Genomic DNA, 27,921 nt, shown 5'->3' with positions numbered 1-27,921 from the left:
AATCCTTAATTTTTTTCAGTGTTGCTGTGATACTACAGACCTTGTTGTGATATAACAGCAGGTTTTAGATTGCAAGATTTTACTGTAAAATAAGAGTTAAATGCTGTAAAATCCAAGGAAACTGTAGTTTTTACAGGTATTCATTGGGATATTACAGGGAAACTTAATTACAACAAGTTACTGTAAAATAATACTGTTAATTATTGTGAAATGCTGGTAATTTCTAACAGCACTGCCAGTGAATGACAAATTATTAACCGGTCATGACTGCTTGCAACTGGACAAAGTAAATATTAAGTTAAACTTTCTAACTTCTGTTGTAAAAAGACACCAGAGACCGTTGTTTATACCATAAATGTGATTAATGTTTTTTTTTTTTTTTAAATAAAGGTTCCTCCCACATTATATCTAGCCACTAGCCAGCTGGAAAGTGCTCTGCTTGCTATCTATCTATCTGATAGTCAATTGCGAAAGCAGTCAAGACTTTTTGTCTGGAAACATGCACTTAGCAGAAATTTCATGTGTAGTGATCAGTATAGTCTGTTGTGCTGCGCTGGAACAGAGTCCGTCTGGGAAAAGCGGTTGGACTGGGAAGCTGTTAGTGGTACCAATGGATGGAAGTCACTGGACAGGAGTGAAGGCCGTGGCAGAAGAGATGGGACGCAGAGGTCACACAGTGATTGTGGTGATTCCAGAGATCAGCATGCGTTTGGGTCCAGGCAAACACTACATCACAAAGACGTTTCCGGTCTCATCTGAGCTGGAGTTGTATAACAAGATAATGACCAAGCATGTTCATGAATTGACAGATAAATCCCTACTGGAGAGTGTGACTTCAGAGTTTAGCAATGTAAAGATGATCTTTAACTTGATGGCCTCTGCAAGCGAAAGTCTGTTCAAGAACCAGGAGCTTATAGAGTTTCTGAGAGCACAAAACTTTGATGCTGTTTTAACCGATCCTGGCCTACCAATGGGGGCCATATTGGCATATAATCTTTCCGTACCTGCGGTGTACATGTTAAGGGGAATGCCGTGTAGCCTCGATGCTGCGGCTACAGCCTGTCCGAGCCCTCTTTCATATGTCCCACGTTTCTTTACACAAAACTCAGACCGGATGTCTTTTGGTCGGCGTGTGTGGAACGTTCTTTTGAGCATGCTGGAACCACTGGGGTGTAAAGTTATTTACTTGTCCCATGAGGATGTGATGTCCAACTTCCTGCAGAGAGATGTGAGTCTGACTGAGATCCTGAGCACTGGAGCTGTCTGGTTGATGCGGTATGATTTCAGCCTGGAGTTCCCCAAACCCCTGATGCCCAACATGATTCTGATAGGAGGAATTAACTGTGAAATTACGAACCCACTGACGAAGGTGAGCATCACCTTTACGCTCTTCACATGATGGTCATCATATGATAAGAGTTTCAAAGCACATACTATCAAATATACTAGATATTCACAATCAAATCTGTAAATGCTAGAAACAGACTAAATGAGGTGATGAAAAGGTCAGATTTTCAAAATGGACTCTCAGCACTCATATTGTGTGAATAAACTAAAGCATTTTCAAAGTTCACATTACAGTAACTCTAGGTGAACCCAGACTGGAAAGGGTGACAAAAGTTCCTGGGATCTCAGCCAGTAAAAAGAAAACAAAAGACAAGCAGGACTCTGAACCTGCACAATTAATTGCCAGGGTCATTTTGGGTGAATGTAGTTTTGTCAAGTTCCACATGTTCTTGTAGCAACATCCTAGTTGGTCCTGGAACAACATTTCTGAAAACCAATCAGATTTTAGGATTTGGTATTAATGTATGCCCTGTGGACTAGACTCAACCAATGCAGCCTGCCCAGTTTCTGTGTCTTACGTCTCTATATTCTTCATACAAAACTCATACAGTATGTATTTTCATCAGTGATACTGGGGTACTTCTCATTTCTTATTTGTGCATCCTTGTTCCCTTTCCTCGCTTTATTTCCCCACGTCTTAGCTCCACCTCCTTAGGATACGAGGGAAGGATATACCTGGCGCTCATGACTCCTCAGGAAGTTTACTCATTTTTCCGACTGCAACATGAGGAGGTGAGGAATGAGATGCCCTTCAAGATGGCTGAGTTTGATTGGTTTCCAGGTCATGGGCTGGAGAATGGAGGAGCAAGAAAACAAAGAAGCATCAGTTTGAGTATTGAGAAGCACCCCTGCTAATACGTGAATGTGTTGCTGCTTGGTTTTATCTTTGAACATAGTTCAAGTATCAACGTTAAGCTCTGCCAATTATTAAGTTCTTGTTAGACTGATATTATTATAATTATTACCCAGCAAGGACAGTGTGCAACTGGGAAAACTATGAAATATTACAGGGATAGTTCACCCAAAAATGAAAATTCTGTTATTTATTAAGTTGTTCCAAACCTGTATAAATTTCTTTGTTCTGCTGAGGACAAAGGAAAATATTAGGAATAATGTTTGTAATCAAGTAACATTTAAGTCTCACATTATGTGATTTAAACTAATGTAAAACTAATGCATTTTCAAAGACATTTTATTATTTGAGGGTGAACCCAGGATGGAAAGGGTGACAAAGGTCCCAGGATCTCAGCCAGTTAAAAGAAGGCAAAAGAAGAGTGGGACTTTGTACCCAAGTAATTCATTGCCAGATTCTTTGATACATATCTGTGCATTTGGCTCTTATTTCATCTCCGTCTTAGTTAGTGATGGAGATAATCCCTTTTTTCTCTTTCTGGTTGTTACTCACATTTGCGAATAGTCACTAAACAAACAAAGCAGAGAAACAGAGAAGGAGAGAGACTCGAAGAGAATAGAATGTAAAATTTTGGCAGCTGTTTTACTTTTTTAAATTGCAAAGGTGTTTTTGCAGTGTGCCACACAGGTTAATTAATATATATGTGTTAAACTATTTATAAACTATAAAATATTAGGTATAAAAGTACACAAAAATGTATAAACAGGTAAAGCAGCAATGACAGCAAACTAGGCCATGTCTGTGTTGTAAACATTATTTCAGTGACAAAGCATATTTTAATAGTAGCCTATGGGTTACATCCAAATTGCCCTTCAGACAGATTAGGTGATAAGTCAAGTTAAGACTATGTAATGATATGCAACAGATAATATATTTCTTCTCAGGCTTTCAGGGGCAAATGCATATATGCACATACATACAATAGACTAGAGCTGCATGATCATCAGGTGCTCTTTTGGTACAAGAAGTGTTTCTTTGTCTAAATACTCAATTTATTTAGTTTATTCTGTGCAGTACAACACAGCAGTTACCATTTTTCCACACAGAATTTTCTTGTTTCATAAAGTTACAGCAGGTGTCACTGTTCTCTCTGTCATATTTGCAGTCCTAAAGAGATAAACATCAGTTCAGTTGCTAGTTTTGTGTTCCCGCAGCGCAGCTGGGTGGGGATGGTTAAAACTGAGGCATTGTAACTCACAATGGCTTTTGAAGGACTTTGCATGTGGCTGTGACTGGGTCAGTAGATCTTACTGGGTTACTTTGTTGTAGTTTGGCAGTACTTCAGGTGCTTGGAATTTGTGCATGTTAGTTGGTCAGATTGCAGCTAGTGTCATTTGTGCAGGTAGTAAGTTTTCAAAATATTTCATCAGGACATTAGTATGAAGTCAAAAGTACTGCCAACAAATGGCAACAAAACTGCAGTGACTAATAGAAAAGTGGTGGTCTTTTTTGACCAATGAATCCCTCAACTGAGAGAGCTGCTAATATAATAATAATGATATCATTAGTAGTAACATTTTAGGATTTATTTGTTCATTTAAGAACCGTGCTGTTGCTACTGCTATTTTTTAAAAAAAAATAACCTGATTGATGGTTTATATAAAATCAGTCAATGGATTAACATAGTCTCTTAAACAAGAACTATACCGCAGTATACCTTACTCCTCTATATAACTTGAAACAAATATATAGTTAATTTCTCCTCATTGGCAAAATATCCTATGTGGATATTAATGTTATGAAATGCAATTTAAAAAACCATGTGGGGGTGTATAGTTAGTCACGCTATCTCTTGAACATGGGGAGATGGAAAGGAAAGGAGTGGCGAGCTTCTCACGCGAGCTGGGTTTGAGAGGAAGGGGGAGGTGCTGGTGGGAGTTACATTTCTTCCTCCTTGTGCTCTTGAGTTTATTCAGCTGGTTGTAAATTAGTCTTTGAGTTGTCTGTCTTTACTTAGGAATGGTGTCAGACACAAAATGCTAAATCCATAGTTATCCCATTCCCTGTCAAAGAACTGTGATGTATTTGTATGTGTACAAAGTGGATCTGCTTTTAATTTTGTATTTAAGTGTTTAAAGACCTCAGTGTCTTAACTGTAATGACTAATATTGGCATTTGGTTACGGGATATAAAATTCACAGATTTGTAAAAGACTAGTTGACAGTTTATGACTGTGTAATAGTGCTGTCTTTCCTTGATTTGTCTAAATTCATGCTATTTAATGAAATGTGGTCTAGCACTCTGCCAGCCCCCAAAAGCACTTTTTTCCTTTCAGGAAATGTTTTTCTGTGAAACTGCCATCCGGACAGGAAAATTTGCATGATCTGCAACCCAAAACACAGACAACTGTCGTCCCCTCTTGTTCCTCCTTTCACTCTCTTGTTTCTCAGTCACACATGAGAGAGTCTAAACACAGCCCCTTTTCCTGGAGGAGGAGTTTTGTCCACTCCTTTTCTTTCAGTGCTTGTGTCTGGTCTTAGGCAGACCCAGTTATGCTGAAGGAAGGCTGGCTGTGGGGGCTGGGTTCAGGGCTGCTGCTGCTCTGGCTGGGTTCCTGGCTGAGGCCTGCGCAGGGTGGTCGGGTGCTGGTCATGCCTGTTGAAGGCAGCCACTGGCTTAGCATGAAGGTGTTGGCGACCGAACTGGCCCAGAGAGGCCATGACATCCTAGTCCTAGTGCCTGAGACCAACATCTTGATCCAGAGTTCAGAGCTGTTCCGCACCGAAACCTTTCCAGTGAGCTTCTCCAAGGAGGATCTGTCCACCAGTTTGAAAGGATTTCAGCAAGGGGTGTTCCAGCGTAGTCCTGCAATGATGGACATCATTGTCCAATTGGAGAGGCTGATGAACTTCACAGGATCGCAGGTGCAAGGATGCGAGTCGCTGCTTTACAATGAACCTTTGATGCAGAAGCTAAAGAAGGAGAACTTTGAATTGGTTCTCACCGATCCCTTCCTGCCCTGTGGACCTATTATTGCTACCTCACTAGGTCTTCCTGCTGTCTACTTCCTGCGTGGCATGCCTTGCGGCCTTGACATGTTGGCTTTACAGTGTCCTTCTCCTCCATCTTACGTACCTCGGTTTCAGTCTGGCAGCACTGACAAAATGACCTTTGTAGAGCGCATTCAGAATTTTGTCATGAGTGGAGTGGAGCTGCTGCTGTGTCGAATAATGTACGCCAGTTTTGATGAACTTGCTGCAAGATACCTGGATGAGGATGTGACGTACCAGGAGATCCTAGGCCGCGGAGCTGTCTGGTTGTTTAGATATGATTTTACATTTGAGTACCCCAGACCTCTCATGCCAAATATGTTTTTCATCGGGGGCATCAACTGTCGGAAGAGTGCCATACTTTCTGCAGTAAGTCACCAGAGATGCCTTTTTGTTCATCTTTTGGATTTGGTCAAGATAAGTAAATATACTAAAAAAAATGCAGTTGTACAATGAGGTCTTTGCTTTTTATAAATTTGTTGTTAATAAAAGTTTTTAAACATGTTCAGTAGTGAGAAACTACTAAGCTATGATGTTCTAAGGAGGAAAGCGGTTAGGTCACCTCTATAGGTTGGTTTGGGGTCAGTTGGTGTCAGTTCTGGGAATATGGGCTCCATTTCTGAGTTTTGACATCGGTGCTTTGCCTTAACATGCGTTATGTTTAACCTAATACAAACATAACCCATGGTAATATGACTCTCCTCTCCAGGGCATTGGTAACCTAAGGCAACACGACGTGCTCACTGTATTCTTTGGCATGCAACCTCCTCCTTCGCTTTCCCTCTTTGTTATTTTCTTTGTCAGCCTCCCTTCCTTTCGTGGGGACAGAAACAAAAATGCTGCATGTTTTTTTTTTTTTTTTGGTTGTTTTTACACTTACAAGTGGAACATAGGTTTGGTGTTGATTTAAGAGATAACATAACATGGGCCTTGCTTATGAAGTTGTGTGAATACATAATGAAAACATGCTTTTTCTCTGTTCTTTGTCTAGTTTACAATATTGAGTTATGCATGTCACATGGACATTATTTAATTTTGGCTTCTTATTCTCTGACTTCTTGTCTGTCTTTTGCAGGAGGTTGAGGAATTTGTCCAGGGTTCTGGAGAGCATGGTATTGTGGTGTTCACTCTGGGTTCTCTGATCTCTTCCATGCCAAAAGAAAAAGCTGCCATCTTCTTCAAGGCCTTCAGTATGATTCCACAGAGGGTAAGAAAGAATTTGAAAAGAAAGAAAGAAGTTGGAACGGCATACATTTAAGAAAAAACTGGGGGAAATGGGTCTTGGCAGTGGTGCAAGTGTTCAAACAAGGTGTAATATAATCCTTTGAACTACACACATTTACTAATGCCAGGCTTGTAGAGCTACACCTCCTCTGCAAACAATGTGGTGCGTGACCTGAGTCTATTCTGTTCAGCGTCCCAGATGTTCAGTCATCTCTCAGTTAAGGATTGTAGGGTTTATGAGAGCGCTTACCCACTTGTTTTCCCTGCGTGTTTAAGTGTAAAACTAAGTGGAGGCTGCACGCAGAGCTTTAGCTATAGCTGGGGAGGAGGTCCAGGATAACATCTTGTTCTCATTAAAGTTATCATGCGTGCTGAAACTGGGATTTGGCACTCTGCAGGATGGGAAATTACTGGAATGGATAGTATTTCTATTAGATCAACCACAAATCTGCTGTCAGCAAGAGCTTACCATTACTTTTTAAAGATCTTTACCTGGTAACGAATCATGTAACTGTTTAGCAACTCTAAAAGTGCATGAGTATTCCCTAAGACTATACTTAGTTAGTATGTGACCCCATAACATGGCAAAATATTTCACAAAAATAAATATAGGTTTTATAGAAGATTAAATATATTTTTGAGAGTTTTCTGTTTGTCAAACATGAAAAATTGAAAATGTGATAAAATACACTTTTTTTTTCAATTGTTTGCAGATACATTTGGTTTGATTATACAGTAAATTATGAATGTTTTTGCATTAAAAGGCATAAGTGTCCACATAAATGCATTTTAAATTATTACAGACAAAAGGTACTTCTAAGGTAGTCGTTAAAGATCTAGTCTGGTAAGCTGGTTCAGATGTGAGTAGAGGTGTCCATAAACTACATTAAGATTATTTTACTATTATATAACTTGTGTTCATAAGTTATCATAAGTCATCTTTTGAGTCATTGTACTGCAAAATTACCTGCGGAATGTCACGTTTTCTAGGTTCTGTGGCGTTATGCAGGTGAGATCCCTGATAATGTCCCTGAAAACGTCAAGCTGATGAAGTGGCTTCCGCAGAATGACTTGCTTGGTGAGTTCCTGTAATATTTTTTTTTTTTTTTTTTTTTTTACATATATTGCATATATAAGCTTATGTATATTGTCCATCCGGGTATGGGTTCATCTTCTTTTAGCTGTGCAATGAGTACATTAAGCCACTTTTCCCATAGCATACAACATTTAATTGTCAAATTTAATGCTTTGTATATATAATGTTGAAATTCCTCTGCAGACTGTTTTAATAATCGATAGGGAAGTACAGATCTATAAACCTAATTGTAGATCTATGAAATCAAAGAATTTGTGTAATAATTGTATTTGTTTCTCAAACGCTGTTTTTCCAGACTGGAACTATTTATTTGGTAACAATGTATTGTGATGGTCCCCCAACAGACATTCTGCTGAGTAGAAGTAACTTTGCAACTACAGTACATACAACTTGTTCTACTAACCCTAACCTAACAGTCTACTAGGTTTGATATACAGTTTTCTAATGAGAGTTAGCTGACATGTAATTGCAAAGTTACTAGTAGAGTGTCTAAAGTAGACCACTGAAATAAAGTGTAACCATTTATTTGAAGTTAAGCACTCATTTTGGTTAGAAATCTGTTTGTCTTTGCAGAAGTGTTTGAGGACCAGGGTGAGGGGGTAAATTTATTATTATGAAATCTAGGGATTCACTTGGCTTATCCCTTGTGTGATTAGTTAAGGATCAGCCAACCACAGATTCCAGCTACAACATGGATCATTAAACCGAGAAACAGAAACAGCTTTGTTAAACAAACAGTGTAAAGTCTGTAATTTGTCTGGCATGTCAGGTATGATTGCAATGACTGGAGAGCAGAACCCATTCAGACTCATAATGTTAGCTAATCCTATTAACTGTGGTTATATTGGCACTGATGCTGGAACAATGAACAGTCTGGTCAGCTATGTAAAAACTGTACACCTATTACTCTCATGAAATTCAATTTAAATACCTGCAAAGATCAATAAATGACGTATGAGGATCTTAAAACATTTTTTAATAAATCAAACTGAAGCATTATACAATAGGATCCAAAGGTCTAAGGCTGCCATCAGAAAAGAAGGTATTTTGAATAATGTCAGTATCCAAACAATTGATGCCCCATTGACTTCCATTTTTCCATACTATGAACTGTATACCATGAACATATTTGGCTACCCATATTCTTCAAAATATCTTCTTTTGTGTTCAGGGTGAGTAAATTAATTTTCATTTTTGGATGAACTATCCCTTTTAAAGGGTTAGTTCACCTTAAAATGAACATTTTGTCATTAATTACTCACCCTCATGTCATTCCACACCCGTAAGACATTCGTTCATCTTCGGAACACAAAGCAAGATGTTTTTGATGAAATCTGAGAGGTGTGTATGATTCGTGTACAGCAATTTAACCACATCTTTCAAGGTCTGGAAAGGTAATAAAGACATTTCTAAAATAGTCGACGTGATTGCAGTGGTTCAACCTTTATTTTATGAAGCGACGACACTTTTTGTGAAAAAAACAACTTTATTCAACAATATATTCTCTTCTGTTTCATTCTCATATGCTGTTTACGTTCACCGCTTCCAGGTTCTATGTCAGAATGCCGACTCATTATTCGCCGGCTTCTGCATCAGCATCGCACGAATGCATCGTGGTGCTCACGTGAACAGCCTCTGCCAATACTACTTCTTTTTTTTGCATTTGCATTTGCACACAAAAAGAATTTTTGTCGCTTCATAAAATTAAAGTTGAACCACTGCAGTCCGACTGACCGTTTTAACGATGTCTTTAGTACCTTTCTGGACCTTGAAAGTGATGGTTATATTGCTGTTTATGAACCTCTCGGATTTCATCAAAAATATCTTAATTTGTGTTCCTAAGATGAATGAAGGTCTTACAGGTGTGGAATGACATGAGGGTGAGTAATTAATGAAAGAATTTTCATTTTGGTGTGAACTAAAGCCTTTAACACTGCCTTTATCATCACCATATGTGCCAGTCCTGTCAAAAGCAATTAGTGACTTTAATTCTTGTCATTTATTAAAGGTCACCCCAAAGCAAGAGCCTTTATCACTCATGGTGGGACGCATGGAATCTATGAGGGCATCTGTCATGGTGTGCCCATGGTGATGATTCCCCTGTTTGGTGACCAGGGTGACAACGTGCACCGCATGGCAACTCGAGGGGTGGGAGTGATCCTCAACATCCATGACATCACTTCACAAACACTGTTCGATGCTCTCAACACAGTTATTAATGACAGCAGGTGAGAGTTTGACTGTTTTTAATATATTTTTTTCTAATATATTTTTTCTCAATGCATCTCTCGTGCTGTCTCCTGTAGCTATAAGCAAAGAATGGATAAGCTGTCTGCCATACACAATGACCGTCCCATGCAGCCCCTGGATCTCGCAGTCTACTGGACAGAGTTTGTTATGAGACACAAGGGGGCAGACCATCTGAGACCTGCTGCCCATGACCTCAACTGGTTTCAGTACCACAGTCTGGATGTGATTGGCTTCCTGCTTTTTATTGTACTGATAGTAACTCTAGCAACATTTAAATGTTGTGCACTCTGCTGGAGACGCTGCTGTAGAAAAACACAGAAGAGGAAGGAAGACTGATCGTAAAGAAAATAAAAAGCGGCATTGATTATAAAAGCATACCATATCTACATCTACCATTTTGGTTACACAATAATAAAGTCGTGAGAAGTCTGAATTCCATCAGCTGACAACTGAGCCAAAGTTTTTTAAAGCCGCAGTTTTGTAAACAGGGATCATCAATATTTTGAAGCAGTTCCATCTGAAAAGATTTTGTTTCTTAAGATATTATGCTTTTATTTTGATATTACCAACTTCTACTTACCTATAATTATAGTCACTAGCATATATATATGTGTATATATGTGTGGGTTTTTTTGGATTTTGGATAATGGATAGATGCTGTGTTGAATATGACACAAATGAAATGCTGTGAAACAAATGTATAAGCTCGTCTAATTTTAACAACCAATGTTTTCTGGGGGAATTTTCCCAGCTGAAATATGTATCTGTCTCATCACCAAGGCATTCAGCATGTTTCATGAACTGAATTGCTTGAAGTCTTTTCAGTAATCTTTTTTTCCCTAGATTTTTCTTTTATTTTTTTTTTCTAACGCTCAATTAAATGACCACCTCAAATCAAGTTTGTATAAAAGGAAGTTTTTTTTTTGTTGTGCACTTGTATGATTTGAAAATCACACTCTGAACTGGAAAAAATAAAATCCTAAAATATAAACTTATTTTTTTATGAAATACAAAAACCACCTCTTTTCTCATACAATACATGAAATTGGCTGTGATCTAATATTAGTGCAAAACTGGTTGTGTAAGTATTGTTTCATTTATTGGCAGAATTGTGGAGAAAATTTTTAATTTCCCTTTTCTGCAAACTGGAAAAAGGCTGTCGTAAGTTTAATTTCTGCAAAAATTATTAAGTTTCAAGTTTAGTTTATATAGCACCATTAAAACATCAGCAGCTGAATGTGCTTTAAAACATCAAATAAAATAAATACAAGCAAAAAATAATATATATCACAAATAAAATAAAGTGTTTCATATGCAAAAAGGTGTTGCAAGAGGTGAAACTGTTGAACAAAGTTTAGTTTTAAAACATACTAGTCACTGTGCTGTAAATGTAGTTTTTAAAACACTGTAAGCAAAGTAAAATTCAAAACCTACTTTCTTAAATTTACTTTTAGCGACCTCTGCTGGAGGGGGGAAAAAATAAGCTAGTGGTTAGGCCTACTAAACATTTCAGTTCTCACCCTTTTCTCGTCCTCTCACCTAAATATTTTCAGTAGGCTACACTACAGAAATAAAACATTGGTTCAACAACAAAAAAAAAAAATATGTTAACGTTTTCCACTAGAATTTTTAACTTAAGCCAATTGGGAGAATTACACATTAATACACATTTGAGTTGATCCAACATAATGTTTTAAGTAAGGTGAAGACGTTTTGTTTTTTTTGCCACAATAAAAACACACTTCTAAGTAGATACTTAAAACATTATGTTGGATCAACTTAAATAGTTGCATTCATGTTAACAATTATTAAGTAAAGTAAAGACGCTTTTAGGACACAATAGAACGCAGATAAGTAACATCATCTTACCAAGCACAGCTTGTCACCATGATGGTAATTCTCCAAAAACCCACACATTAACTCTTCTAAATTAGCATAACAAAACCCTAAATCTCCCTTACCATTAATCTTGTGCAAAAAACTTTATATAACACTTAATTTTAGCATTTACTCTCCCTTTCAAGTGCCATGGGCAAAGCATGATGGGAAATATAAATCCCAGCCCAGTTTCACTTAAGTTCGTCTAAATTAAAAGTGTTCATACAACTCAAAACAATGAAACTCGTTTACACGTCATCATATTGTATTTTATATTACAGTTTTTTCCAATTGCTAACACACAATTTTTCAAACTAGTCTGGTTTTATCAAAACACTTAACACAATTCACAAAACCACACACCCAAACTGCAAAATACCTCATATATCCTGCAAAATGAAGCACTGCAACCGAAACTACACATAACATTATCAAAATCAAACTTTTGCATGAAATGGCACACACTTCATTCATATTACCAGATTTTTGCCTAACCACCTACACACTGTTGGGCATAATGAAAAGCACCCCCATCTTTAGTATGCTTTGCCATAATACTAAAATATGTATCAGATTGTTCACATGCACAGAAATATTTGCAGATACACACACATGCTGTTGCAACATTTTTATTTTTTTTCCTTCACTACAGTAAACAAGTCAGTACAACATAAGCACAGCAGATATATTTACATGGGACTGAACAAAAATATTCTTACAAAAAAAGTAAACTGAAAAAGAATTTCTGAAAAAAAAAAAAATATTTTAGTAAAAAAAAAAAAAAAAACGGCAAGAAAAATAATTAGGCAGCATCTTGCCGCACAGCCGGGTCTGGCCACAACGCCTCGTCAACATCACAGGCAATATCTTCCCTTGCCAGACATCGAGGGAAGAAGCGCCTTGAGTGCCTTATCCATCCCTGAATTGCACCCACATCAATCTCATCACATGCCTCTTCCATGGCCTGCACAAGAGGCATGCGCACAAAGGGCTGCCGGTCGTATACCTTCCACCGCCATGCCGAAAAGAATTCTTCTATGGGGTTCAGAAATGGTGAGTATGGTGGGAGGTATTGCATGAGAAATGTTGGGTGGTCAGCAAACCAGTTTTGGACTGGGGCTGCACGATGAAAGCTCACGTTGTCCCATACTACAACGTACCGGTTTCTTTGATGGTCTGCATCATTCATACGCTCTGGTGGTATGAGAATGTTGTGAAGTCTGTCCAGAAATGTGAGAATATGGGCTGTGTTGTATGGTCCAAGTTTGGCATGACGGTGGAGGACACCATGCATATTGGAGATGGCAGCGCACATTGTGATGTTCCCACCACGTTGGCCAGGAACATCTATAATGGCTCTGTGGCCAATGAGGTTTCTCCCTCTTCTTCTGGTCTTTGCTAGGCTGAACCCAGCCTCATCTATAAAGATGAACTCATGTGGGATTGCATGAGCATCCATTTCCAGTACTCCCTGAAAACAAAGAACAAAAATCACTCAATATGGTGTTATCCAGTACACTGGGAAACAATGTTGTGTGTAGTGTACTGCAGTCAATATAGTACTTACATCCACATATGCTCGTCTGAACTCTTTGTTTCTTTGAGAGTTTCTCTCAAACGGCACCTTATAAAGTTGTTTCATTCTGATTTGGTTTCGCTTGAGAATGCGAGCCAATGTGGACAGACTAACTCGTTGAATGTTGTTGAATAAGGTGTTGTCTTGGATGATGTGGCTTTGAATTTCTCGTAATCTGATTTCATTATTTTCCAAAACCAAGTTTACAATGGCAGCTTCCTGTACCCCGGTGAACATTTGGCCCCTTCCTCCACCATGGTGTCGTCTCTCAGTCCTTTAGAAAAAATAAAATAAAAATATATATAGGGCTTGGACAATGCAGCCTAAATATTTTCCCCCACAGTAGAGTACATTGTACAGGAAACTTGTACAGTTCATGAATGGCTGATGTCATACACTAAGTAAACAGGTGTCACCCAACTGATACACTATGACATGGGGTATACTACATGTGTACTACATGAAATTTTGGTTACATACCTGTTCTCCAGTCTAAAGGTCCGGATGACAGAGGCGACAGTAAAACGGCTCAAGTCTGTCCAGCCTCACGCATTGTCAACCCATGGTTGATGACATGATCTACTAAGGTTGCTCTGATTTCATTTGAAAGTGTTTGTCTTCTTTGGCCATGAACTCCTCTACCTGCTCTACCCCTACCTCTCACTCTTCCTCCCCCTCTTATTCTCAACCTCCCTCTTCCTCTTCCTCTTCCTCTCTCTGCAATGTCTTCCATTGTTGTTGTAAAAAAAAAGGTTCTCACCTGTGGTCTTTTCAAAGTGCTTACATCCTGATTGAAGTGTTAACAATTAACCACTGAGGTGTTTGGCCAGGTGGCACATGTAATTGGCCAATTAGCTCATGTAGTGTCATTTTGAATGGCAGTGTTTTGAAATGGCAAACATGTGACTTTATGTCAGATTGTTGTGTCTTATGCAGAGAACTGTATTTAGTGAATTTAAAAAGTGCTATTTTGAAATGCAAAATGTGTGTAAAACAGAAAAGGTGTTTAGACTTTTGGAGACTTGAGAAGAAGTTTTGCTCTCTGTGTGTCAGTTTAAATAATTGTGCTGTGCATGTCATTTTAGTGTGTTAGCAATTGGAAAAAACTGTAACAGAACTTAAAATTAAATACATTTTTGATTAACTGAAAATGTTAAAGTATGACAAGTCATGATAGTATATCGAATCAATAGGCATAATTTGTCACCCAAGCTCAATAAAATAACAATTTCAAGTAAAAAAATCTAACAGCATTTCAGAACTTGATTTATTTAACAACAATATATATATATATTAATGACTAAAGGTCCCCTGAATTAGTTTTTAGAGTGTAGGCAAGATCTCATTTGGAACTGACAACAAAATAAAATTTGCATATACACGTTGTAGCTTACTTAAATGATAACTTAAATTTGTCTAATTTTACTCTAAACAAAGATGAGCCTTCATGTTCATCAAAACAGTTTTAAAATGATCAGTGTCTTTTTGTTGGCAACTGTCAACAAATCTAAAATGGGCGAAATTGTTTAATTTGCTAGCGGTTTGGATTTTTATCATTCAAATGAATCGTTTAGTTTAAATCGAATCACTTGCTGAAAAGATTCGTTGACTGATTCTCTTTGCAGGTTATTTTGTTATTCCAGTAGGTGGCGACAAGTGACTCGTGTTAAGCTCGCGAGATAAAATTATTGAAGAAAGAAAAGACAGTAAATCAAACCTCTAATTCCAAGTATATATATAATCAAACCTGGTATTTTATTTGTAGTATCTCAAGTAAAACATGAGATAGCATATTCTTACATTGAGGTCATGACATTTATCATAATACTCCTCCTACTACAAATTTTCCCTGCCTTTACGCACTTAATCAGATTCTGTCGATCATTTGCAAATACAAATCAAGTTCCTTCACTGAAATTCTACAAGACCAGTTAGTAAGCTACCTATCTCTGAAGCAATGAAAAAGGGTTATGAATTACATGGATATGGCAAGTGATTTAATTACAAGTAGATACATGTTTAAATAATCTGATATTAAATTTGTATGACTGGTTTAACTGGATATATTATAAAATTACAAATGATACATACACAATTGTGGATAAACAGATAATATAATATAAAACAGCAGCTACACTCATCTATTGTTAGAGACTAGCAGCTAGTAGCAGTAGCTCGAGCTCTTACCACATACAGAAAATCAACTCAAATTTAAAGCCCTAAAATAATGGTTTATCTACTCAGTATTTGAGTAATCTATCATGCTACAATCTGTCACTGCAATCTTTTGCTCATTAAGGTCACAAAACTCCAGAATACTGATACCTAGAATATTAAAATTAGGAGACAATAAGGATCTAAGATTATTCAGAGGATATTATTCAAGGATACTATTATACATGTGTACACAATTGTGAAAAAGATGGACATTTTAAGATGATGCAATGTAAGATACTCTAAACCTAGCTTACATATAACAAATGTATTCAGCGAACATCACTACAAAATATGATGTTACTATACATTTAATCATGTACATTCATTGTCATGTCTAGTTCCTCACAAAGCTCTTCACCTAAACATCCCCTAGAGTTGCTTTCCCTGTCACAGCCAACTTTGCTTTTGCCATGGTTTTCTTTAAAACTGCTCTGACACGAAGTTTATTTCAATAGTACTTCTCAAAATATTTAATTTAGCTTGACTAATGACTTAGGTTAAAGGAATAGTTCACTTTTAAATAAACTTTTCCTGATAATTTACTCACCCCCATGTCATCCAAGATGTTCATTAATTTCTTTTTGACTGAAGAAAGAAAGACAAGTTTTTGATGAAAACATTCCAGGATTTTTCTCCTTATAGTGGACTTCAATGGGCACCAAACGACTGAAGGTCAAAATTAGTTTCACTGCAGCTTCAAATTGTTCCAACACGATCCCAGATGAGGAATAAGGGTCTTATCTAGTGAAACCATTGCTCATTTTCTAAAAAAAAATTGAAAATTATATAAGTTTTAACCATAAATGCTCATCTTGAACTAGCTCTCTTCTTCTCTATTAGAGTTCCAGCATTGTAGACACTGCTAAGTGTATTACTGCCCTCCACAGGACAATGTTTGAACTAATTGTTATATGCAGTATGCTAGTTCAATAGTATATAACAATTAGTTCAAACATTGACCTGCGGAGGGCAGTAATACACTTAGCAGTGTCTACACTGCTGGAACTCTAATAGAGAAGAAGAAGAGAGCTAGTTCAAGATGAGCATTTCTGGTTGAAATGTATACAATTTTATTTATTTTTTTTAGAAAATGAGTGATTGTTTCTCTAGATAAGACCATTATTTCTCATCTGGGATCGTGTAGAACAATTTGAAGCTGCACTGAAACTAATTTTGACCTTCAACTGTTTGGTGCCCATTGAAGTCCACTATAAGGAGAAAAATCCTGGAATGTTTTCATCAAAAACTTTAATTTCTTTTCGACTGAAGAAAGAAAGACATGAACATCTTGGATGACATGGGGGTGAGTAAATTATCAGGAAAAGTTTATTTAAAAGTGGACTAATCCTTTAATTAAAGAGACCCTAGCACTGTGACTGCAGCACAGTAGCTGCCACAGAGGATAAAGACTCACAAATAAATAAAATACAAATATATAATAAAATATACAATAATGAGAACGTGATGGTAGTATCTAGCTATGCGTACTTATTCACAATATGGACAGTTTTGTGCGCAAACAATTCTATTTTAAAACAAGTAGAGTGCCTGGGCAAGAAAGACAGACAAAGAAAAAAGAAGTTTGTGTTGTGTTGCACAACACAACTAAATTGATGTTACAAGTAAATATTCTTCCGTAGTGTGTGAGAGTGTTGAAGCTGATACTTCTTCTCAGGATTTTGCTGATTGTGACTAAACACGTTTCTGTTCACCTCCGTCATGATATCCAATATAGGCGTCTTTCTGCAACTTTAAGGGGGACAAAAAAACAGAAAAAGGAGATTTTAATTATAGAATTGTTTCTTTTGAGTGAAACTTGAGACTTGAAAGTGAAAACGATTTAGCATGTATGGTGTTTTTTACGGTTACTGCAGTGTTATATGGACTGATTCATAGAGAACAGTGGCTCTTTAAGACAGCAGGTAAAAAGTTCATAAAGTACCTCTCATGTCCCCTCAATAAAGCAGAGTTTAATGCATGCAGGTAAACCGACTGGTGGCCAGAACCTTCCAGCAGTTTTGCCTCTGCTGTGCACACGCTCCAAAGGACATCCGCTGACTGTGGGACAGTCCTAGAATAATGGCATTTTGGTCCATCTGTCTCAAGGAATTCATCATCCATTGAGGCTGTTAGCGGGGCTTCTGTGGTACTGTAGATCTGGGTGAAGAAGAGTTTGGGTTTACCACCCAGAGAGGGACACTGATTTGGGTTAAAAAGCTGCCTGAGATCCTCCAGCCTGAAGCCAAGGCTGTTAGAGTCTGTAGCCAACAGATGAGTGTCTGTTCCCCTGCTAATGAGGCAGCAGACAAAGAAGTTGACCCTCCGAAGGCTCCTGTGGCGAGTCAGGTCTTCCAAGACCTTCTGTGTTTCTTTCAGACCCAGGAGAGAGTGGAAAATGACCATGAAACCCAGACGCTCAAATGTCTGATTCAGCATCTCTGAAAGGACACAAACAAATGTAGGCGATTGAACGCAGATGTTTTGTACAAGAGCGCATTATAACGCAAATCCTGACATTTCCTCATTTGTATTTAAAGGGAAAATGGCGATTTCTTTAGAAAATCGTTGGTGGAAAATGGGATTTTTAAAAAAAATTTTTAACAGTCTTCCCCTGTGGGCACGAAGAGTTATGATGACATTTTGTGGTTTTTCTGAGAATAAGTTTACGTAATACACCAACGTGCCAAAAACAGATGAGGTAAATGACACAATAATGATTATAACATTTATGGTAGGAGGACAAAACCTTTATCACACACACTTACGTCCATCAAAGCCAACACAGTCAATTATCACACACAGGCCTCTCTGCTCAGGATTTATCTGATACTCCTCCACAAAAGCCTAGCAGATATACAGACAGTGGAAGGAATATCTTATAACCTACTCAAAAATAAAATAACCATCAGAACAAAAAATTGCTAGGCTTTGCCGTGATGAATAGTTACTGAGAAGCTGATTTCTTACCTGTTGATATTGTGCTCCTGTTTCAGGCACTGAAAGCTTCAAATTTTTAAACTCTAAAAGAAAAAAAGACCATAGGCAAGTCTGTTAGGTTATACGAAATTAAAGCAAAAAGTTAACACTGCGAAATGATCAAAATCACCTTGAGAACAGCATTGTTGTCGTCTCCCTTGATTAACTGGGGACTGACACTTCACAGGGCTGAACTGAAATGAAAAAATATATAGAAACAGTGAGTAAAATTTAACATACTGTATCTATCTATTGAGAATTTATAAGAAAATAATTTCTAAAAAATGTCTTACCTTAAAGGTATTTTGAACTTTAGTTTCTGCACATGGTATTTTCTGACCTGAGTAAAATAATTTTGTTGATTTAATTATGTATTCTTTTTTATTATTTATTTATTATATTAAGAAAAAACATCTGCTAAATAAAAACTATGGTTTTTTTTTAACTTTGGTTAAGACAGTGAGGTACTTTTGCTAGTAAAATGAAGCATAGTACAGTTATAATGTATAAAATGTTCTAGGTTCTTACTTAAAGGATTAGTTCACTGTAAATTGAAAATTACCCCAAGCTTTACTCACCCTCAAGTCATCCTATATGACTTTCTTCTTTCTGATGAACACAATCAGAGTTATATTAATAAATATCCTGAGGCATCCAAGCTTTATAATGGCAGTGAACAGGACCAATGAGTTTGAAGCTCAAGAAGATCAGACCACCTTCCGTATTCAGCTAACAAAAAAAAAACTTCCGTAAGTTGAATACGGAAGGCGTAGGACGTAGCATAAGCATTTTGAACTGTGAGAGGCATTACTTTTTCGGTCTGGCGGTCTGGCAAAAACTAGATATTTTCCTTTATAATTTGTTAAATATGGATATTTTTCTTACGCAAACACTTCAGAAAGCCTTTATTAACCCTCTGGAGCCGTGTGAAGGATGTATATAATGGATGATGTATGCACTTTCTTGAGCTTCACACTCGTTGGTCCTGTTCACTGCCGTTATAAAGCTTGGACACCTCAGGGTATTTATTAATATAACTCAGATTGAGTTCATCAGAAAGAAGAAAGTTGTATACATCTTGGATGGCTTGAGGGTGAGTAAATCTTGGGGTTATTTTCATTTTAAAGTGAACAAATCTTTTAAGAGCTATATGTTTGTTTGTGTTTAAATGCATGTTTCAATAGCAGAATTAAGTTTTGCGTAATCAAATCAGCTCATTTTTATCTTCTGACAAGCAGCTGACCAAACAAGAGTGATCTCAGAAATGACTGACCTCTATTCTTGTAGGCCTGAATCCTTTTGACAAGGTCAAATCTCTTAATGTTCCCCAAACACTGTTCAAGCAGGTCTACTTTATCACAAGACACTTCATCTAACTTCTCCAACTCCACCACCACATCTAGAAAGCTCTATTAGAAATGCAATGAAACAATCATGAGATAAGCATGCATGTAACATCACATCACAGAAAAGAGGCAGATTTTGGATCAAGCCATATGCATATGTATGTTCAGTATATTATAATTATTTTAGTACAAACATTGTGAAGGTTAAACATGTAATTCTCCAGTCTTACAGTAGCTCTAGCCATTCTTTCCTTGGGCAGGATACTGCTCAGGAGAAACATAAGAGATTGTAACTCCTCCTTTTCCAGGTTTTCGTTCACATCTGCCATTAGAACCCTGTGTAAATAAATGCGATCAACTTTCAGGTGGGTGAAAACAACCCTCACGGGTATTTCTGCATGGGTTTTTCCCCAAGAGAGTGTTCTAATAACCCTAAAAACAAATGTCAGGCTCTTAAATAAGACTTCGTTACATACATATTTTCACCACATGGTTTTTTTTTCTTTCTCAGACATGCAAGAATTAATATGATAAATTACCTGTAATCTGAGAGGACGCCTCCCCTCTGCAGAATTCCTTCTACCTGTTGTCTGTTGGTGCCAAAAACTTTCTTTAGGATATCAAAGCGCTTCATTCGGAACATGAGCTCCATCAGCAAGGCATCACCAGCCTGAGACTGACCCGCTTGATTCTGTTTCTGTTTGGCAAAGGCCAGCAAAGCTCCTCTCAGATCTTCCACACAGCTGTTGGTGAACAAATCCGAACAAAGGTACAGAAGTATCCGACACTCCTCCTTGTTAAGAGATGTGGTCACACTGTTAACCATAATTGAAAATCCATCTGCCATTTTACTGTATGATCCTGTATAGATGCTGCAGGTGTTAGTTTGGGTCATTTTAAAAGCTGGGAGTAGGACATTTTATGCATCTTTTTGTCAAGTCCGGGAAAAAGTAGAAAAAGGACAGAGGTATTTGTATTATTATTATTATTATTTATTTATTTTTTTTTTTTTTTTTTTAGTAATTCTTGAATGAAAATTGCATTTATCTTGACAGTGAGGAAAAAAACCCACTGTAGCCTCATTCATCACATTCTCGTAGAAATCAATAGCCACTTTGGATTTAGACCTGTAAATGACAAAGCACACATGACATAAAGCAATTTATCCACAATGAATGAGAACAAATGGAAGACAACTGCAAGAGCCTTACTCACCTTCAGTATCCTTAGTTTAGAAGGACAAAAGCTTTGCTGGTGATGCCTGCAGAGAGGCTTATCTCCTGGGGACACTATAAGAAAAAGAAAGAAGAAAGTCGGAAGAAAGAAAGATGATAGTTTAAAATGAAACCACGCCTTTGATAGAAAGTACCTGGGTATCCCCAATAAATACATCGCATTTAAAAATCTACATAAAGAAGCAGTGGTAATGTAAGGGTTGACCACTTGGGGTTTTTTCCCCCCCCCCGGACAACATCATTCACGATTTTCTGTACAGAATCTAGTAGGCCTATCAATTTCAAAAGCGAAATGTGCCACACTAAATAATTGGAAGGGGATTCCCGTGAAACAAAGAGACCGGATTACGTTTCCACAGTAACGAGTATTACCTAATTCGCTTTCTGGAAACTCACCCACGCAAACATTCCTGGAATGTTTAAAGCACTACTCATTAGATCTTTGGACCTGTTCTGATCTTACATCATCACTTTAAGGTTCAATTGATTCGTTCGAAAGATTCGACTCAAAGAATGGGTTAATATATGAACAAAGCGTACACGTGTACATTTAATGTTAGCCTATAGGGAGGAGCTAATATTTAAATACCAACATCTGTTACCACATTTAAAGTAAGATATAGCTAAGTTACATTCTAAAAGCACAAACTACGCCAATATATAGCGACAAACTAGCGTTATTTACCCGTGTTGATCTCTACGTCATGCGCGAGCTCAATTTGCTTTTGACTGATACGTGTGCAAATACGCAAATGATGCGAAGAACTTTAAACTATAAATAAACTAAGGTAAAAGTATTAAGTATTATTTAAAATCATTCTGTTATAACGAACTGAAAGAAAGACATAGTGTATTTTACCGTTGACGCTGTGTGGATTCATCTTATCGTCTCCGAAGAGCAAAAACGAAAGTAAGTGAGCCGCTTAGATACAGAACTGCCAAGCCACTCCTTCCCTCAAAAGAGTATCTCCAGTCTATAGTTTCATTTAAGGTCATTCATTCACTATTTGCTCCAACAGAATTCTGATGAGTAGGCGATTTAGGCTAACTTTCCTCACATTACACTTATTAGTGTTGATTCTGTAGCAGACCGGTTGAATCTGGCTAAAGGGAGGGTCAGAGACTTGTTGACAGGCAACAATGAGAACATTTTTAAAAATGTTTGGTAGTTAAATAGCACTGAGGCACACCTTTAACACTGGGTGAGAGAACTGAAAGAACTGCAAAAACTGAAAGGAAAACTATTTAAACAACAAATGAGATAAAAATTCTTTATTAAAAATTGGTGAAAATTAAATAACTGTGGTATACACCCGGTGCATAAGTGTGAAAACAAAACTTTTATCTAGCTTTTATGCTATTAAAAAAAAAAAAAAAAGTTTGTGCTTTGAAACCATGTTTACAGAAAAACAGGCTACTTTGTGCCAGAATACAATATATAATGTCATTCAAGTGTTCTTTGTAGACCAGTTTAAGGCTGACCTAACTGCCAAAAAAGAAAGAAAAAAAAAGGGTCAAGGTCTTGTATTATGAGCGACATGATGAGTGTTTATTGTAGCCTACAGCATAGCAGTTGGAAAAGTTCCCAAAGATAAACGAAAATGCACAAAGAATATCTTGTGCAACAGGTTGAACCTACTGATAATTACTCCTTTAAAAAGGCAGTTTACATCAGAACTGCTTTTTTGCAGATTTGATAAAGTATAATTGAAGCGCTTCTAATACTTACATATTTTAAATCAAACCGATTTATTTCAGATATAAATGTTCAACTTTTTAGCAATATTGTCATATTTCACATTTCTTTTAACATACTGACTTCAAATTATGCAGATCGGATGCACAGATCTCTGGCAATTTACAGGTTTCCCAAACTTTTTTTGGGATAAGCCTTTTTTTTTTGCATTAATTCTCATTAATTTTCTAACAATTTTAATATTCCCTGACATTTCCAGGTTTTCCCATGACCGTAGGAACCCTGCATTTAATTATTTTACAATACAGCGGTATGATGATTGTAAACTAAGAGGTGATGAGTACTATAAATCGTATCTCCTTGTGAGAGCTGAACTATGTATAGGAGTTGAGTTTTTGACCAGACACCGCTCCAGATGTGCCCAATAATCTGTGAATTTCCTGTTAAAAGGTTTTTAAATTGTAATATGATATTCTGGGACAACAAAACCAATGTGTGTGGTCTTTAATGGCTGACATCCTTGGTGAACACTATTATAGCACCATTGATGTTACATCTGTGAAAATAAAAAGCACCACACTTTCAAACACTAACACAACAGTTCAGTGATTTGGGACATACAAACAGAATATTAAAAATAATAAAAATAAAAGTATATAAAGTGTAAAATCACAAAGTATAAAAGTTATTTTGTCTGTTTACAGTGTAAAATGTTGCTGTTTAGTGTCGGGTTCAAGTGCAAGTATCGATCAGATAGCTTGTGAACATCATACGAGAGGAAATGTGAAATGTGTATAATGCATGACAAAGGTAAATACGTGTCATACTTCTAATTACTGAAAGGTAACATGATATGCTGTCATGACGATTTCTTTTAAAGGATGTTTGTAGCTACAACTATTTGAACTAACTAGTTTCAGTCTCAGAATCTTTAGGGTAACTTCTGTACATAAAAATCTCTTTAAAGGTACACAGTGGCTCTCTATTGATATCTGTGGTTGAAAACCAAAACAATGTTCCTCTGCACGTAACTTGCAATTGTATATATATTTTTTTCATCAGTTGTGCTCCACTCTTCTGCTCTGATGAATCTGATGGTTTGAAACATAGCTATAGTTGCTTTTGATCACCATATCATAGCAGAACTGACTGATTAAGATCACTGACAGTAAGACTATCCTAACAAGGCATATATCTGGAAAATATGTAGTTTGAGCATGTAGCCTAAGTAGCATATCTGCCAAACATTCTTTTCTCTGTAAACATGCAAGGATACAATCTGGAAGCCTGGAATTTTCAGCCAAATCAAACTTGAGAGCTCTAAACTTCCTATAGTGACCATTTTGGGCACATTTATGCAGTTTTATGTATGTACTATGTAAACTTAAATGTGAAAACCTCCCTATTGCACCTTTTAATTAATTAAAGGGTTAGTTCACCCAAAAATGAAAATCAAAAATATCTTAATTTGTGTTCTGAAGATTAATGAAGGTCTTACGGGTGTGGAATGACATGCGGGTGAATAATTAATTACTGAATTTTCATTTTTGGGGGAACTAACCCTTTAAAAATAGTTTGATTTATGTTCTGCATCAACAAAATTTGTTTTTGGCATTAATTTGTATAGCTTTAAAACCTCAAAATCCATCATCATTCCTTACATTTGATATGGAAAGATAATGTGCTGAATTCTTAGAGTAACTTTGCCCTGTATTTCAATGATTTTGTAAAATCAATGAAACGTACAAATCAATAAAAATGTGCAAAATGAAGACTTGTCTAAAAGCTCATCCCAAAATGAAAATTGTGATAATTTTATCACCCTCATGCTGTTCCAAAATTGTATGACTTTCTTTCTTCTGTGCAACATAAAACATTTATTTCAGTCAATAGGAACAAAATGGTTTGGTTCTTTCAAAATATCTTCTTTTATATTCCACAGAAGAAAGAAAAGTCATACAGTTTTGTAACATTATGTGGGTGAGAAAATAATGATTGAATTTTCATTTTGGGATGATCTATCCCTTTGAATGAATGCTCAGGATTGAAAACATTCTAGCGAAAATCATTTTGACTCATTCTTCAGTTTACATTTTCTGATTGACAAGTCAACATAATCTTTGTGGAAATCGACAGCATGCTACAGATGCTGTTGAAACACCTAAACCCAGAACGTTATTCCACATTTTTACGTTCACAAAGTAGAAGTGTGTTCAACATCATCCATCCTCTTCCCTTGGAGGGTCCCGGAGAGTGTGTCAGAGTCCAGAAGCTCAACCACATTGTACGGGGCACAGTCCTCCAACCCCAGCTTCCCACACATCCACCCACAGAAGCCCTTCTCCAGGTCCCTCACCGCCAGCCACCATTCTCCAAACACCCAGGAGAGCTGGGTCACGGCGACGTACACCCCCATACAAACACACAACGCCATGATCAGAACCGGATATAACAGAATGAGCAAGGGACACACCGTGATCTTGTGCAGAAAGCTGCGCTCCTCATTGTAAACCAGGAAGACGTTGTACCAGGTGAGCGTTCCGTAGTAAAACGACGTGATGAAGGAGAGAAGGAAAATGAACGGGGAGCAGGAAAGGCTCCAGAGAAGAACATGAGGGCCCTGGCTGACCCCCAGCGCACAGGGTTTTTGCTTGGCTTCCGCGATCCCATCGCATTCTGCATCTAGACGCTCTTTGGAGCGTGCCATGTCTCTCAGCTCTTTGTCGGTAAGGGTCATATAGATGTCCACCATTTGGCCTTTCCGCTTTCCTCGCGTGATGGTGCCAGTCAGGGTCACGAAACGGCTGTCAGGAGGGATATCCTCTTCTTCTGTGAATGAAAGAGAGGAGAATATTGGACTAACAACACTTTTTTTTAATAAATCTGTCAATTGTGTGGGTAAGAAAGAGGAAAAGCTATACAAGAAAAACACTGGGATGTGTACAGTCCATGCCAGCAGACAAGAAAACCGTGCCTTGAATTAAATTACACTCACTCATTACAGAAATCAAACATTTATTACATTTGTATTTTGTAAACAAAATGTACTTTAAATAGTTATTTGCAAATGAATAATTATACACTGCTGTTCAAAAGTTTTAACATTTTCTGAAAAATGTCTCACTAAGGTTGCATGCATTTGATCAAAAATACAATAAAACAGTAATATTGTGAAATAATTAAAATAACTGTTTTCTATTTTACTATATTTTAAAATGTAATCTATTCCTGTGATTGTAAAACTGAATTTTCAGAATCATTACTCCAGTCTTCAGTCACATGATCCTTCATTTGCTGCTCAAGAAACATTTCTTATTATTATCAGTGTTGAAAACAGTTAATATTTAGTACTGCTTGATATTTTTGTGAAAACTGAACAGAAAATTCAAAAGTACAGCATTATTTGAAACATTTTTGTAAAATTACAAATGTATTTACTGTAATTTTTGGTCAATTTAATGCATCCTGAATAAATCTATCTATCTATCTATCTATCTATCTATCTATCTATCTATCTATCTATCTATCTATCTATCTATCTATCTCAAAATTATTGAATGGTAGTATATAAAATGTACAAATGTTTCTACCTTTTCCAGGATGGAAAAGGTAGAAACACAATCACAAATATATAATTCCCTGATATTGCAAGGTTTGTCTTTGGAAAAGATGTAAATGTAGATAATTGACATAAAATGAGGATAAAATCATGTAAAATTTAATACGAGAGCACTTACTCATGCTCTCAATCTGGTGTTTTCTGGATAGAAAGCACACGTGATTTAGAGCTGGTGCCATCATCTATTTGAACCCATTACAGTAAACAAATGACGAATTTCCCTGCGGTTACACAAACACCACAATACATTTCACCCCACATGATATCATATTTCACCTTCATCATGTGGAGGACTAAAGGTTCCATCCACATTCGCAGAGGTCCCCTCCCCAGCATCATCCTCATCCTCCAGGTCAGAGCGGTAGATGATCTCTTTCTTTTTCTTCTTCTTCTTCCTCCGAGTGGAGGTTCCCTCTTCCTCTGCTGATCTCTGTAGTGTGTTCACTGGGGTCTCCTCTGTCCCAATCACCCCCTCCAGCTCCAAACCAGTGATGTCTCCAGATGCTCCTTCACTCATGACTATGGACTCAGCAAGATTCCTGTATGATGTCAGTGTGCAGCTGGACACACCTGCTTGCTGTGTCAATCAGTCTTTTAAGATCCTGCCCTCTAGTATGAGAGGAAAAAAATCACAACAGCCTGCTGTTATATATTATGTTACTTTGTTTTGCGTTGCATTGCATTACATCGCATTTTAGGACCTGGCAATGTTTATATCAAGTCACACCCCACGCTTACTATCTGTTCATGATTTACACAATACTGATGTTATAATACACGGTTCTTACCTTAAATGAATTCCCAAACAAATGCATACACAGGTCGCTTGCTTAATGTGTTCAGTTTATCATTTCCAAGTGCTCACCACGTGTAACTGTGGTTTATTTTTTTTCGGACAGTGCCACACCAACCGAGGACAACGCATCCCCCCTCACGCCGATAATGCCATTGTTTAGCCAATCAGCGGCGTGCGCGCAGCCCTCAGTGCGCATGCTCGCGTTATGCCGCGCTCTGCCTAGCAACCTGCACTCTGTGGGAGCCTCAATTTTTAAATATGTTCCGAGTAAGATGCCAACAAAACCGATTAATCATTCATTCCCCCTGACAATGAACTTAAAAAAAGATTTTAATAATAAAAGCGTGATTTTATATTGAAACACGAGCAAAAACTACCACGTTTGGATATCACTCAATCACACCCATGTGAAAAACTGATATAGTAATTTATAGTAAATACTATAGTGTTTTTGAACCATAGTAAATTGTAGTAGCCTATATTGTATGTATTATAGTATTTACAACACTTAGTTAATGAATGCTACAGCATACTGTAACTATAGTGAACTGATAAACTGTAATAAATACTGTATTATACTTTAGTTTTTACTACAGTAAACTGCAGTGTATATTTTAGTTGTAGAAAACTTAGTACAGTATTGGGTAATTTGTTTATATTACTATAGTTATGTTACCACAGCAACTTTAGAATTACCACAACAAATTAATTCAAGTATTTTACAATAGTATTTACTATAAATTACTATAGTATTTTTTCACT

General features: G+C 37.1%; 3 protein-coding genes across 4 annotated transcripts; 1 reads left to right on the top strand and 2 right to left on the bottom strand.

The window, feature by feature from the left end:
* Positions 1 to 436: 436 nt before the first annotated feature.
* LOC137021485 (UDP-glucuronosyltransferase-like) lies at positions 437 to 10,805 on the top strand. Of its 2 annotated transcripts, none has more exons than XM_067387991.1 (5): positions 437 to 1,369; positions 6,326 to 6,457; positions 7,465 to 7,552; positions 9,579 to 9,798; positions 9,877 to 10,805. In XM_067387991.1, the coding sequence occupies exons 1-5, from the start codon at positions 500 to 502 to the stop codon at positions 10,154 to 10,156; spliced, it is 1,590 nt and encodes a 529-aa protein (XP_067244092.1). In that variant the 5' UTR covers positions 437 to 499; the 3' UTR covers positions 10,157 to 10,805. The 2 variants fall into 2 exon arrangements, with proteins under 2 accessions (XP_067244092.1, XP_067244091.1); XM_067387990.1 differs by lacking the exon at positions 437 to 1,369 and adding an exon at positions 4,577 to 5,619.
* Positions 10,806 to 16,785: 5,980 nt separating this feature from the next.
* Positions 16,786 to 21,101, bottom strand: cflara (CASP8 and FADD-like apoptosis regulator a). The gene is made up of 11 exons (XM_067387992.1): positions 21,029 to 21,101; positions 20,886 to 20,940; positions 20,353 to 20,740; positions 20,044 to 20,149; positions 19,741 to 19,876; positions 18,761 to 18,807; positions 18,598 to 18,661; positions 18,459 to 18,511; positions 18,257 to 18,335; positions 17,434 to 17,929; positions 16,786 to 17,240 (listed from the first exon to the last, which is right to left on the bottom strand). The coding sequence occupies exons 3-11, from the start codon at positions 20,706 to 20,708 to the stop codon at positions 17,108 to 17,110; spliced, it is 1,470 nt and encodes a 489-aa protein (XP_067244093.1). The 5' UTR covers positions 20,709 to 20,740; positions 20,886 to 20,940; positions 21,029 to 21,101; the 3' UTR covers positions 16,786 to 17,107.
* tmem169a (transmembrane protein 169a) lies at positions 20,805 to 27,198 on the bottom strand. The gene is made up of 5 exons (XM_067387993.1): positions 27,152 to 27,198; positions 26,640 to 26,972; positions 21,908 to 25,573; positions 21,029 to 21,102; positions 20,805 to 20,940 (listed from the first exon to the last, which is right to left on the bottom strand). Exons 2-3 carry the CDS (start codon positions 26,878 to 26,880, stop codon positions 24,939 to 24,941), a joined length of 876 nt encoding a protein of 291 aa, XP_067244094.1. The 5' UTR covers positions 26,881 to 26,972; positions 27,152 to 27,198; the 3' UTR covers positions 20,805 to 20,940; positions 21,029 to 21,102; positions 21,908 to 24,938.
* Between the last annotated feature and the right edge of the window lie 723 nt (positions 27,199 to 27,921).

This window comes from Chanodichthys erythropterus, chromosome 6 (genome assembly GCF_024489055.1).
Source record: "Chanodichthys erythropterus isolate Z2021 chromosome 6, ASM2448905v1, whole genome shotgun sequence".
NCBI classification, from domain to species: Eukaryota; Metazoa; Chordata; class Actinopteri; order Cypriniformes; family Xenocyprididae; genus Chanodichthys; species Chanodichthys erythropterus.
Note: the sequence above shows the minus strand (reverse complement) of the source record. Positions and strands in the feature narration are given on the sequence as shown.